General features: G+C 39.6%; 1 protein-coding gene across 4 annotated transcripts in view; it reads left to right on the top strand.

Moving 5' to 3' along the window:
- KIF16B (kinesin family member 16B) overlaps positions 1-15,438 on the top strand; it is a 202,057-nt gene that overhangs the window by 171,105 nt on the left and 15,514 nt on the right. For all 4 annotated transcript variants that reach the window (XM_039530469.1, XM_039530468.1, XM_039530470.1 and 1 more), the window contains one exon: positions 11,240-11,323. In XM_039530469.1, coding sequence (XP_039386403.1) covers positions 11,240-11,323 — 84 coding nt within the window. The remainder of the gene's footprint in view (positions 1-11,239; positions 11,324-15,438) is intronic.

Genomic DNA, 15,438 nt, shown 5'->3' with positions numbered 1-15,438 from the left:
TGTTTTTAAGCATAAGTGTCTGATATGTACTCAACTTTAACTCCAGTTATAACGTAAGTTTATTTGGGAATAAATAATCATTAACACTAAAGTCAGGCAAACTATTAACCAACACAAAATTGTTTGTTAATGATTTAATATTGTAGGGGGGTTTATTTGCATATTTAAGTGTGTATAGTCTGTCTTCCAGGTGTGTTGTCTAACTGAACTCAAAGATTTCTCAACAATAATGCGTCATTGTGAGATGGGCTCTGTGTGTGCTGAGGATGAAGTAGCTTGGCAAGGATGTTTTCAAGCGATTATAGCTTTGTGTCGCCTCCTTACCTGGCTGGATTAGCAAATCCGTTACAAATGGGTTGACACCATTATGTTAAATTGGTTGGGTAATACTTATTACTCTAGAACTATTGTAATATATTCCTCTAGCAATGACTCTCAATAGTCATGACGCTTGTGAAATTGACTTATGTCCCAATATTGCCAACCCCAAATGCTCAAATATCATGAGTCAGGCCCCCCAAAATTATGAGATTTGTTTTAAAAATCAGAAGATTTTAAATAAGAAATCTTGGGATCTTTTTCTTTGTCTTTAGGCTTTTGAACTGGTAGGACACATTTGGGTCACACTTCCACAGTTGTCTCTCTAACCACAAGGTCTAGAATCTTTATTTATTTATATATCTATAGATATAAAAGTAAAGTAAAATAAAATGAATGAGGTGGTGTGACTGGGGTCCTGGGAGGCCGCACAGAGGTTACTCAGTTTGGGCAAACTGCAAAGAATGGGGCAGACAATCCCCAAAGCTGGTGGATATTCTAGATTTACCAAACGAGCACAAAAGAGCTTCTCCAATACCTTACTGGTTGCGCAGAAGCCAAAACACAGTTCCCTTATAGCAACTCAGCCTTGGGCTTCCACTCAGACGCCCAAGTCAAATATAATGAGGATTACTGAAAATCTTATCCATCATATAAGAAAGTTCTACCAATTCCAAAGGATCAGACACATTACCTCCCAAGTTAATGAATATTTCGGATCTTACCGAAATGCACACTTACAGCTAATTCTTATTAACTAAACGAAAATTTATTTAAAAAGGAGAGAGTGAGTATTGGTTAAAAGATCAGTATACATCAGGAATCATAACACTCAAAAACCAGTAGGAGAACACTTCAACCTCTCTGGCCACTCAGTAACAGACCTGAAGGTAGCAATTTTGCAACAGAAATACTTCAAAAACAGACTCCAAGGAGAAACTGCTGAGCTTGAATTGATTTGCAAATTAGATACCATTAACTCTGGCTTGAATAGAGACTGACAATGGCTGAGTCATTACACTACTTGAATCTGTTTCTTTATTATAACTATCCTTACACCTTGTGTCAACTGTCTGTAATTGGCCATCTTGATTATCACTACAAAAGTTATTTTCCTGCTGATAACAGGTCATCTTAATTAATTAGCCTCTTAGAGCTAGTATGGCATCTTGTGTGTGTGTGTGTGTGTGTGTGTGTGTGTTCATTGGATATATATATATATATATACCCTTCTTATATGTTCCATTCTATGCATCCAATGAAGTGGGCTGTAGCCCACGAAAGCTTATGCTCAAATAAATTTGTTAGTCTCTAAGGTGCCACAAGTACTCCCGTTCTTTTTAAGTATACATACAGACATGAGTACCATTCTGAGATCAGTTTTATAGTAGAGGTGGTGAGCTTTGTAGTTGCAAAGAGTTCTTTCAGAATTAGTCCATAGTTTATAGTCCAGTGTTCATATTCAGGGTGATCCAGATGGGACTGGAGATCTCAGTCTTATGACTCAAGCTTCCCCTGCATACAGCATCAAGCAGATCTGAGATAAAAAGGAGCAGGACCCAAGGGTTTTTTATACAGTCCCAGGCCTTCTCTTGACAGTTGGGAGTCCTTAGGCGAACAATAGGCAATCATCCAGACTTTGAAGTAGACCTATTTCCTAAGCATCAAGCTATAAGCTAAAAACCTTATTTTTAAATGGTGCTTTAAATGTAGATAGCCTACACATATAGTTAAATTTGTCTAATCTTCAAACAGATGATAAAGCTGGTTGCTTAAACACAAGATTAAATACACACCATAAGACCTCATACAACTAATTTCCACAAACCATCAACTCTCATCTGTCTATGCAAAGGTGAAACTCGAAAGATAGTAAGATCTCCAGCTGTTTTCCACCATTTGCAGGTGCTCTGCTCTATACTTCAAAGAGAAATCAATACAGTGATATCCCTATACTTACAGGTTTCAGAGTAGCAGCCCTGTTAGTCTGTATCCGCAAAAAGAACAGGAGTCCTTGTGGCATCTTAGAGACTAAGAAATTTATTTGAGCATAGGCTTTCATGGACTATATTTACAATTCATTTAAATGTTAATATCTCCTTTTGATCTCTGAATTAACGGAATACAGCATAGACAGGAACTGTTTGATTACATTGTCAGCCTCTAACCATATATATGTAAACACAAAAACACAAACATCTACCAATATGTCCCTAAAGCTTGAATTTGGGTGATTTATCCTGCAGGATGCTCAACCCTTTTTGGCCATGTGTCACAGGTGGAGATTCTCATATATGTTCATTTGACTCTAGGATCTGAGGCCTTAAGAAAAATATTGCAAGACTCACAATAAAGTAGAGAGTCACCAACACAAATGCCCTCTGTTCCCCACAGTTGCTTGTTTCCCTTTGGCTCCAAACTCCTTTTGCCCCAAGTGTTTTCCTGAGAGTCCATTTTTTCATAATATAGCTGTCCAGCTAGGAGATCTTAATGTCTTTTGAGTTTCACTTTTGCATAGACTGATGAGAGTTGATGGTTTGTGGAAATTAGTTGTATGAGGGTTTATGGTGTGTATTTAAACTTGCATTTAAGCAGGCAGCTTTATAATCTGTTTAAAGATTAAACATAAATTTAAATATATGTAGGCTATCTAAATTTAAAGCACCATTTAAAATAAGGTTTTTAGCTTATAGCGTTTTTATTTTGAATGTTTCCATTTTTACCATTCTAAGCAATGTAGAAATGTATTTTATTTCTCTCAATAACAAGCCTAGTTTATCCTAAAGATTTGCTGCATTATGCCTACAACAAATCAAACTTAGAGAAGTACTGCTTATTTGTTTGCAGGTATATTTCTCTGCGACAGCTGTTTTTTAAGAACCTGAGATCTGCCATAAATATTGAGTAGAAAGAAATGCAAGTCTGTTCAGCAGAAAGAATTATTCCTGTCCTTTGAGTTTTGATTATTAGTATTTCTCAAAGGCAAGGGTGGCTGAAATTTACAGCATTAGTCAGTCACACAAGAGAAGGAAGTTTCATAAATGCAGCCAGATGTCACTTAGGTGAGCTTGTATGCAACAGGCCAATCATTTCTGCATGAACTGGTAAACTGCTACAGAGGGTTCTTATCTCTGAACTTAAGTCAGGCACATTAGTCAAATGGCAATACATTCTGTAAGTGTAGCGCTCCAGGGGCCTCATTATCTTATCATTTTCAGTGAAGTCAATGGGAACTGTGAATACACAACTAACAGACTGATCAGGTCCTGGTAGTGTATTTGGAATAGGAACATTATGAATTTTAAGCCAAAATAATTCCCATACTCGGAAAAACATTCAGAGGGCAAGAATTTCCCCAAGGCTTCCACTAAAGCAGTGGTCCCCAAACAGTGGGGCATGCCTCCCTAGGGAAAGTCAGGGGTTGGGGGAGGAGTTAAATAATTAAATAAGCAAGTTATTACCTTTTTGTTTAAAACTTTTAATACGAATTGATAAAAATTCATACTGTTATTTGTCCACTTGTAACTTAAGACATTGTCCATTACTTTATATAACTATTTATTTTAAAAACTCTGCTATATGAATTAGGGAAAAACCATGTTTTAAATATTAGTCAGTGGTTAGGATTGGAAGCAGAGTACCTTTTTTTGTTGCTTGGCAACTATATCTTCAAGAAAGTTAGGAGTGTTTTCAGTTGCTTCCTCTCTTTCAGCGATGGAGGTTTCTGTAATAACTAGAACTTTTAAAACAGAAGAGAGTGGAGAGGAGAGGGAGGATGGGAGAGCAACCTAGGAAGGGAGGGAGAACTGAGCCGAGGGAGATTAAGATAACTTGATAAAGTTAATTAAAGTACAAGCGGCAGCAGCGTATTTAGCAAACAGAGAGGATATAAAAAAAATTAAATAGTATATACAAATATTTGAGAGAGAAGGTTATATGATTACTCTGAGTGAGAAATGGGGCTCGATGGGTTAAAGCAGTTGGGAACCCATATCCCTGGGTTTTAATCCTGATTTTGAGCGGAAAGTGAGGGTTGTTATCTGCTCTTTCAAAACCTGAATTTGTTCTCTCAGTGTCTGTTGCTTTTGTCTGCCAAATGGATTGAAGGATTGCCTTTCTTTGCTTTTGGGGCAGGGATCAGCGTTCGGGTTACACTCCTTGTCCGTACCTGCCTCGAGCCGGGGAAGCTAATGATCCAACCAGCGGACCAAATTCAGTGATGAATCCTGGTCATGTGTCACCTCAGGCATGTTGCGCGTACATTAAGAAACTGCTGTTAACTGTTTCTGGGCAAATCCATACATGAATGCATCAATTTTAGGTGTTAACTCGCTCACTCTAGGTTTTTCACCTTGAAATTCTTTTTTATCCACTCCTCCGCGATTAAGTTGCAGCTCCTGTCTCCTAATGTTCTCTGTGAACTGTTCCATTTTTTCCTATTATCTGATTTACTAATCCAGAGTCTACTTCCCACTGCTGTGCACTTCTCCCATTCTGACAGGCACCAGTTTTGGTCTCATAAGAACGGCCATACTGGGTCAGACCAATGGTCCATCTAGCCCAGTATCCGGTCTTCCGACAGTGACCAATGCCAGGTGATTTAAGTTTTATTGGAACCTGGCTCTTATTGTATAATGGTGGTTGCAATGCAGTGGCCTGTGCCCATGAGTTGTTACGTGATTGGTCTGGGTCATTCCACATGTCCCCATTGCAACACCCATTCCAATCATCCCGTTTCATCTTTTAATTTTGTTAGGGCCACCTTTTTCCATTTCTGTCCCCGTTCTTCAGGCACTGTATAAATACCCGAAGTCTGTTGTAGCTCAGAGATTTATAAGGGGGGGACGGCATTTCTCTTTTTTTGCAGATTCTCTACAGCTGTTTCCAATTTCCTATTTTGTTCCTGTACTTGCTGTACCATATAATGTCTCTGGACTGCTTGTCATCCTGCTGAGAGAGTTTTCCAGGCCTCTCTTCCTTCTTTTAACTCTTTTTTGGTTTCTGTTATTTGCACTGCCAATTCTGTGGCGTGTTGTCTTAACCATTTAACAGTCATGGCTATAGTTGCCAATATTCTACCTTTTTTACTCTAATTGTTATTTTTAAAGCTCAGTCTCTGCCATCACTTTACATATTCCAGTCCATGATTTTCCACTATCTTTTTTTAACTCATATGGACGTCCTTTGAGGGCTGTGCAGTGTATCCGTACCTCATCAAACTGTGGGGATTTGAAAGGAGAGAATAGGGGGGTTCCCTAGCTTGAGTTTTCTGCCGTGTTAGATCGCGATTCCTACAGAGGACAGCTTGCCTACTTACCAGACCAGCAGACCTCGACTGAACTGCCTAAAGAGACTACGGACTCGGTTCAGTGGCGGAGGCGCTGGGCCAGATTTATTGTCAACGAAGCATGGTCCTAGCTCCCTGGATCAATGTCTGCGATTACACTAGCACATGTATGCCTGTTACAATGGACCAGTTCAGTGAGCGGCAGGACTTTCCGCTCTGATCTAGGCCGGAAGATGGTGAGGACGAGGTATCTCAACATTTATAGATCGAGACAATCTGGGATAAACATCTTAGGTACCACCTTACGTGTCTCGTGACATTTTTGTTACTTCCCCTTCTACCTTTCTCCTGTGTTTCAGGCAAAGCATCCACATTCATCACTTCTGTCAAATCATCTTGTGCTGGCTTGGAGTGTCCTTATGCTGATCTGCTGGAACACGTTTACATATTCAATGTGTTTTAGCGATGCTGCTGGTACTTGTGTCAAGTTCTTGTATCAGCAAGCATCTGCTTTTTGACAGGGCCTGACTTTTGCTCATAGCATAACTTTTGCTGACTTTGGTTCAGTGCTCAGGCCATGCTTCAGGCTCTCACTTCTTACTACACTACCAAGTGGCTGGTAGGGAGCCCAGATCCGTCCTTTACACTGGGTTTCAGGCCAGGTAACCTATAACATGAAGCCAAGGTCTATATCTCTTAGACCTGGCTGCAGTTTCCCTGGGCTTCTTCCTACCTTACTGGATTCTTCCCTCTCTGGGTGTGCCATCCTCCAACACCTTCCACTCGAGAGTGACTGTGGCCTACTTCCTTGCAGCCTTTCCCTGCCCTTGCAATAGTCAACAACCTGGCTATATACTGGCCCCACCTGCTCCTGCTCAGCCGAGCTTACTCCTAATTAGTGGCCTGCTTCCTGGCTCCTCCTCCAGGTCTACTCAGGGGTTTTAATTGGCCTTCCAGGCCACCTTAACCCCTACCAACCCAGCATGGGGCAGAGGCCCCATCACATACGCTAACATACATTAAAAGAGCACTGATATACAATCTCCTATCTGACACTTCCTTGGATTATTTAATTCACCATTTTCTTTGAAGTTCAGCCAGAAGAGCTCTGAGTATTTTAGCTCTTTGCGTGTGCACTCTGCCCCCCTCCACCCCTTCCCCAAAGCCCTCGCCCTTGCTCCGCCCCGCCTCTTCCTGCCCCTGCCCCGTGTGGTAAGTGGAGCGACCTGGTCCCAGCCTGCTTTGCTCCCCTGGCTCCCAGCTGTGCCACTGGTGAGTGCTGGTGGGCAGGTCCTCCCACCCCCCAAGGCTGGGAGCCAGGGGAGCAGACTGAAGCAGGCTGGGGCCGGGCGGGGGGGTTTTCCCACTGCCCCCCAGCCTCACTCCACAGAGCCCTGGGGCCCCACACAGCCCCCACATGGTGGGGGCTGCGTAGGGGACCAAAATGGTTAAGAATGGCCCTGAACTCACTATTCCTGTCAAAGCAGGGAATGGGTTTGTTAATTTGCCCTACAAAAAACACATCATCTCCTCAGCAGCCCAAGAAAATGACGAAACACCCAAAGTGTAGAACTGCTGGCAAATATTTTCAACACCACTGCAGCACGGGAGGAAAAAAGTCATGCAAGAAGGAACCTAGACCAGTAGGAAATTAGAACGCTTGTGCTGCTGTCTTAATGTGTGGCATTGTTTTAAATTACATTAATGATAAAAGTTAGTCCTAATAGCTAAGGTGTGGCTGCCTGGGAGTTCAGCTGGATGAGAGGGTAAATGAAAGGTCAATTGATTTTTCAAAGGAATGATTTTATATCCCTGACAGTCTTCAGATCTGGATACTATATACTTTTTTTTACACTTGTTTTAGCTGAGACAGAGATCCATATACATAATCTACCCCCCTCAGACATCCTGTGCATTTGAGTCCATGAACAAGTGAATGCAAGTGAATTTCAGTGATGTATAAATATCAGGAGTGTGATAATCTCTGGCAAATGTAATACAATTTGCAGCTGCTTGACAGTTTCTTAAAGGCTTCCCACATTGCCAGTGACAATTTCACTGTATGCATTAAAATGTTGCTACCATTAGTAGCTCAAATACCAGTCATATTTTAAAAAACGTCCTAGTTTCAGATACATTCCCTAGTTTATGCCTGTAGAGACAAATGCTTTTTAATTTTTGAACTGTCAGGTTGCTGAATTGACTGAAGTTTTCTTTTAATTGATTCTGAACCTCATGTTAAACTACACATCAGAACAGAAGCTACTTGTACAAAATTATGGCAAAATTTCTCATGGCTTGGTATGTTCATATTACTGGGCTTTTTCCTTTTTTGTTATAACAGTCACAGTTCCGATATAAGAATCGCTGTTATGTGTTTATACATCACATATTTAGTAGAACCTCTTACAATTAATGATTTTCCCCCACAAAAATGCAAAAGAGCCTCCCCTTTTTACTCTAATCAGTTGTACAAATTATGGCAGCTGTAAGGAGACCACTACCAGTAATATATAAACATTATATACTCTCCCACATAATTACAAAGAATGTTTACATTTCTTCATAATTGTTAACAATTTTGTTTCCACTGCGTAATATAAAAAAAGAGTTTCTAGCCCTCATGATTGCAAAGATGACCTTCGGAATGGGAATTGGATATTAACTGATGGCTTGATATCTGCCTGAGTCTGCAGCCAGTCTGAAACATGAGTTCTAAGTGCTTTGAATGTCTGCCTTTTGTTTCAGTGGGCTGCTAGTAATGAAGACTGACACTGTTTTTGCTAAACTTATAAGCAGTAAATGTCAATATTGATTTCCTTTCAACAGTAACTTCCAATGCTTTTCATTGTAGAAGTTACTGTTTGAAATGGAATCAATATTAACGTTCACTGCCTATCATTTTAGCAGGAACATCAAGTTAATATGCATGCTTTTGTGTGTCATTGTAGGCTGTTTTGACAGATATTGAGGTGGAGTGGGATAACTAATGGCTTTCAAGAATTGCTGTGGTGGGGAAGAAAAAATTCACACACATCCCTCCCAAATTTAACCCTTTTCCCAAAAGTGGGAGGGAGGCAATGTTGTATGTGCTCCCAAGTACCAGAAGCTTGCCACTTGGAAACCACAAACCAAAACCATCTCCTACGTCATCTTGGGGAGAAAAAAGCACCAGCTGTTCCCTACCCAAATGGCAAAACCTCCAGCTGTCACTTACCTGGATGCCAAAGCCTACAGATAGCTCAGAAGGTGATGTTACTAATTGTCAGTATACTGACACAGAGATGACAAGTATTTGCAACACATTTAAAATCTGTGTCAATGTAAAATAAAATCAATTGAGTTTAATATCAAAATAAATTAATAAAACAATGTTGTACTGAATGACATTTATGCAGCACTGACCATCCCGCCCCATTCACCATCCCCTCTGGATTAGAGGGGATGGAGAATGGGGCGGGATGGTCAGTGCTGCATAATTTAGCTGTAATGTGCTTTTTAGGATGCAAGATCCCCACAGTATCTAAGTTTTATATACTAAAGATAGGCCTGAGCCTCCATGTTCTGATCTGGATCCAGATTCTGACATATACCCTTTCCCCCAAGTTTCAGGTATTCAGATCCTAGCTTTTGAACAGCCATGAAATTCTGATCTGAGTCATGTTTCATATTCTGAATCTCCACAAATTTCAGAGTGGGTTTGTTTGGCTGAGGTCCATCTCCTATATATCTATATATATATATATATCTCTCTCTCTCTATATATATCTATATATACAGCTAAATATGTTTTTAAAATATAAAGCGTATCTTTTTATTTGTCTGGCCATTATACCTAGTGGTCACATAATGCAGTGATGCCTAATATAGCGTAACTTCTTCAGGGGTGAGATTTTTGCCATCCATCAATATTGTTGTATAGATTAACTAAAAAAAAGCGATTAATACAATGAGAATTATTACCAAGGACATAATTGCTTTTATACAATAATATTAGGCAACATGCTGCTAATTCTCTAAGCATGTGGAAGCAAGTAGATGAAAAGAAAATAGTGGGGGAAATTCTAGGAATATAATTTTGAGGAAAAAGAGGTTGATGTAGTCAAGAGACTCTCCACCACTGCCCCCTGGTGCACCACTTCAGATTACTGACTTGAAGATGTCTAGACAGGAACTAAATGTAACATCTCTCTAAATTATCCAGGTCAGAGTTTAATAGGGTTGAAGAATTATTGCTGAAAAACTGGAGATTACTGAAGAACTCCTCTACATTGAGTGTTGATGTTCAAAGGCAAAAATAAAGTTTGTAATTTAATATACTGTGCTTCTGCATATTGTACACAAGCATAAACTCCTTACAGCCCTAAACTATACTTATATACTAGGTGATGGTTCTTTTATTTTGTTCTCTCTTGACATCCTCAGGCAGCTAGTTTGAATTTGTGCAGAAAGAGGCAATTGTTTTTGGAAGTGCCCCACTCTGAACAGTGACTCTAACAATGAAATTGTGTGGTTGCATGTTTGTGTCTCAATGATTTCCTCATTTGACACAGTCAGTGATAGAGTGAAGATATTTTTTACTGCCATCCCTGCAGACCAAACTTCAGCTTTAAGAGTAATGGTGGTTTCTTTCCTCCTTTGCATCATTACCAGAAATAAGACTTTATGGGCCAATTTACACTTTCCGTGACACTTGTGTAAACCTATTGCCTTCTATGAGTTTGAACAGATATAACTGATTGACTGGAAATAAACAATTGTATTTCATGCACAAGAAGGGTATAGAATCCTATTCACTTTCTCTTCATGAGTTGGCTTCTGCAGTTCCCACAGGATTAAAAAGTAGTGACGTAAACAGATATAATTCTGAACATCTACAAGGAGTGCATCTATTGCATAGGTAACAGACATCTTTAGATAGTCATTTTTCAGAATAAAACTGTGCTGCTCGTAGTTTCATTTTCAGTGTAATACATGAGCTTTTACCGTATTGACGTGGATTCTGCTTGGACACTCTAAAGTTAGGCCAATTATTCAGTAAAATACCTTGATCATAGGTTAACTTGTCTTTATGCTCACCCGCGGTGACTTTTAGTAACATGCTGCCACTAACCTAGGGTCACCTGAAGCCCAGCGTAACTATCAGCAAAGCCATGACTTCAGTAAAAGCTCTCAGATTTAATAATGGAAACTATATAGTTATCATAGACAAAATCAAATGAAATAGATGGTAACACAATCGGAGATAAGCTTACAATGATTTTAACAGATGATTCTGGTCTTTAAAATATACAGAGTTCCTAAACAGCTCATATTCTCTTCTTTGCAGCCAGTGTAATATGCAGGTTCAGTTTACAGACTTTTGATTTTTATGTTGGTAGATGGAGACATTCAAATTCCTATATTTGCTTTGCCATTATTCACTTGTGACAGTACAATCCTGTTGTTTTAGTACAGATTGGATTATATTAACATTAGTAGAATGGCATAATGGGGTTGGACCTAATGGCATATACTGTAACTTGTGAATATTTGTCATTTTCCTCTCTCTGATCACTTTGTGTTGTAAAGAGAATTGTTTTCAGCTTAGCTTATCATTTACAGTATCAATTAATTCTCTTACATCTGTTACAGCTTGCTACTTTAGAATTCCCTCCAAAGAAGCTATTTGGAAATAAGGATGAAAGAGTGATCGCGGAACGGCGGAGTCACTTAGAGGTAATGGTAATTTTTTAACAAACTTTTGAGAGTGTATTTAGACAGAGTTGTGTCTGCCTGGCCTATAGGAACCATTCCCATATGGCAGAAGTTAAATAGTCTATTTGTAAGTGTGAAGTTACTTGCTGCTTCATTTACCACAGGAGATGGCAGCAGTAGATTGCAAAGTAATGAAACATGCTTTTAAAAAAATCCTTCTGGACTTAAAAAAAAAAAAGGCATCTTTAGTTTTGTTCATAGGAGGTAGATTTATTTAAGAAGGAAAAGGTGGTAGATGAGGTGAAGTAAGCGTTCAGTGTAGACAGATGGTCTCCACACAGCATAAGATTTTAAAGAAGATTGCCTACTATAAACTCAATGTATTAACTGAAGATTTGCAATATTTTATCTTAATTACTGTATCAGAATATCTGGGGATGAAGATGCAAACACTCTTTAGGCTTCATTGAGCTTTATTTGTAATCTAACTTCTTTTGAATTTACTTTTATTTCTTCTCTGAACTAGTATTAGAATTAAGTTTGATTGTAGCATAACAATGTTTCTGATCATTTTCAAATCCTCTTGCTGTGGTGTGCATACAGTACACAGTTCCAACTCAGGGTTGCCCGGAGGATTCCGGGGACCTGGGTTCTTCAGCGGCGGGGGCCCCCGCTTCGGCAGTAATTCGGCGGCAGGGGGTCCTTCCGCTCCGGGGCCCGCCGCCGAAGTGCCCCAAAGACCCGCGGCAGGGACCCCCACCACCGAATTACCGCCAAAGCGGGAACTGCCACCGAAGTGCAGCTGGGTCTTCGGCGGTAATTCGGTGGCAGGGGGTCCTTCCGCCCCGGAGCGGAATGACCCCCCTCACCAGCGAAGACCGGGAGTGGAAGAAGCTCCGGGGGCCCGGGCCCCGCGAGAATTTTCCGGGGCCCCTGGAGTGAGTGAAGGAGCCCGCTCCAGGGGCCCCGAAAAACTCCCTGCTGGGCCCGCAGCCTGGGGCAAATTGCCCCACCCCGGGCGGCCCTATTCCAACTTCCAAATCCTTCTAGTTATTCTACAGGGATTCTGTGAGGATTCTGCAGGGATTCTGTGAGGATTCTGTATTTCATTAATAACTCATTCATCATTATAGTATAGGGTATTTGTGGGGGGGATGTCCACTTTTTGTACTAATGTACACCACTCTGCAACCCTGTTATAGCTAATGGGGTTGCATGGGGATGCAAGTCCGTATGGAGTTGGAGCCATTGCATTAAGTTAAAATAATAAGAAGTGCAGTTTAAACAGAACAAAGAGAAAACAAAGAAAATTGTATCGTACTCTGAACCTTATGATTCTTATTTTTAGTTAATCTTTTTCTACATACCACAGCATTTTGTGAAACTCAAGCATCTCTTCCCACTGACTTTTGACGGGCTACTACCCAACAGTGCAATTTCAAAATGTAATCTGTTTCCTGCTTCAGGTTCTTCTACAGTAGTTTTAAATGCTCTTCATATTACTAAATCTCTGGTTATATTCCATTCTCAGTGCTGGAATTAGCGTCCGTATTTTGTGTCCCACACAGTAACTTAATCTCTTGTCTTTGTTGATTTTATTAATTGATTTTATTGCAATGTTTATACATGTACATCTAAATATTCTAACTGCTTTGTAAAATGATGGGGTTTAGTCTTGGTTATATAGTATTTATAATTTTAGATATACTTATACAAATAGTCTCTAACATTTTAATTTATTATACCCACCTTAATTAAATTAAACCATTTAAACCTTATTTATTAGCTATATATAGTTCAGCTATCATAATATCTGGATACTATTTACATAAATAAATACACTATTTACCCATACATACCATACGTATTCCCACATTACTCAGTAATCCCCAACAAGAAAGAACCCAAACTAGAAATACTAAAGAGACCAGTGTCTAACTGGATACTAACACCCACTGACAGGAAAAACCTGGTCAAAGATTTGTGGTAACACTGTAAAAGTGCAATATTTTGGATTACCAATGACAGTGTATTCTGAAGCTTTGCCCCTGCTACTGACAGTGCTTTGCTCTTGGCTCCTATGACTTCTGTGCTGTGAACTAACACCTGAAGTACTGCAGCTAGCTTGGTAGAACAGAGTGACCAAGGCTGTTTTAGCAATAACTGGCTCCAAGATCAGTAAGGCTTTTTTAATAATCACAGCACCTTGAATTAGACCTGGAAGCAAACTGGCAGTGCAGAAGATGTTGGTGTAATGTACTATAAACTTCAGATTCTCTGAAAGCGTTGGCTGCTATACTTTGCACTAGTTGAAACTTTCATGTGGTCTTCAAGATTAATCCCAGATAGAGTACATTTCAGTAGCCTCACCTGAAGGTGAATAATGAATGGATGGCCATTGCAAGTGATGCAATGCCTTGGCCAGCTGAACATAAAACTAGGCATTTCTGACAAGGAAATACAACGAAACTAAAGACTGACTACAGTACCTTGATGATCAACAGACATATGCCTCTAGCTGCTCATGCCATCAAACATCAGCTTCTCCTTATCTATATTCACTCTAAGACAGCTAGCTTTCACCTACATCTGCTACAGCCAGGGAAAGCAAAGAAACAGCAATGCCTGAATCCAATGAGGAAGAATCCTAGAATTGGTAGTCTTCAACATATTGATGACATTACATCTCATAATACGTCACCATCTCCCCTTGAATCTTGGGAGATGATACGCATTAAAACATTTATGTGACCTTATTTTGTCATTTGATATGACTAATGTAGAGTTAATACAAGATTTTTAGAAGAGAGATTGAATTGTCTCCCTGCAAAACAAAAATGTTATGTTCTTTTCAGAGTCTCTATACTGAATTTATTGGATGCAGCCACAATTGTATGTTACACCATAACAATGTTCTGCCTGAATATTGAACTTGGATTTGTCAAGGTCAGAAGTAGGTGTTTTTCTTTGGTGGATGACAAAATCTGGTCACTCTTCATAAATGATATTCAGTTGTTTACATTCCAGTAGTGTTTGTAATCTTGAACAGACTCTGGCTTCTGTCACTATTTCCTGAACATCTATCAAGGACAGGACAGACTTTGATGACTAATCAGATTCAATTAGTATCTCATCTGTGGTGAGCAGCAACTGCTTCTTTCGAGCAGAGGCAAAATTTAGGTTTTTCTTACTTTTTGGAATTAACCAGACAGCATCAAATTAAAAATGTTTAGTTCAGTATTTGTTCATTTACGGATTAAGGCATCATGTACCTTAAGCAAACTCCCATGTCAGGCTAAATTCAGCAGTTTGTCTACAAGAATTATTCCTTGAATCATCATCAGCTGAGATATCCTTGTGGCTTCCTCACTTTGCATCAGAACCAGTTTGTAACTAGTTGCAAGATTTGGCCATGGCTCTGTGTTCTGAAACATTGAAGACTCTCTGAGAGGAACTTATCTTACGGGATGATTTTCAACTGTTCAACTTCAATATGAATTAAATGTATAACCTGAATTATGCAGTAGCATAAACTATTTGATGATTAAATACACTTATTTTAATTGGCTTCCCTTGACTGGCTTTGGTCAAGGAAGCTTTCTGCATGCTTGATGATAGCAACATTTGGCAAACGCATTTTTTTTCAGGAATCCCTGGTAGTTAAGTAGCAGTTTAATGTAATTTTCATATACTTCTGTTCTTTCTGGTTCCAGCCAAAACAGGAAGCAAAACTACTAAAGTAGTATGAGGATTTTTGTGGCATTTTTTTCAACCCAACCAGGGCCAGAATATCTTTGGAAACTTCATGCGAGACTTCTCTTTTGGCTTGGTTGAGTGGGTGGCATTTGAGAGAGAACCTGTGTTTTGAGAGAAGGAGACACAGAAGGTTGTGGTCTGCATAGGTCCTCATCATGTGTTGGGGCCATTTGGATGAAAAGGGTCCAGACAGGCTCAAATTAAAGTCAAGGTTGTTAACTACAAAACAGGATCATAGTAAAAATTACTTGAAGTTTATATGTATCTTAATGTGTTCTGGTCCTCAGAAGGTCAAAACTTTTTCAGTTCATTCATTGATAGGAAAATGTGACTTAAATTATCCAAAGAGTAGTCTGTGTAACCTTTGACCAGTCTACATA

This window comes from Mauremys reevesii, linkage group 3 (genome assembly GCF_016161935.1).
Source record: "Mauremys reevesii isolate NIE-2019 linkage group 3, ASM1616193v1, whole genome shotgun sequence".
In the NCBI taxonomy this organism is placed as follows: domain Eukaryota; kingdom Metazoa; phylum Chordata; order Testudines; family Geoemydidae; genus Mauremys; species Mauremys reevesii.
The sequence above is the reverse complement of the archived record's forward strand: the minus strand, read 5'-3'. Positions and strand labels throughout refer to the sequence as shown.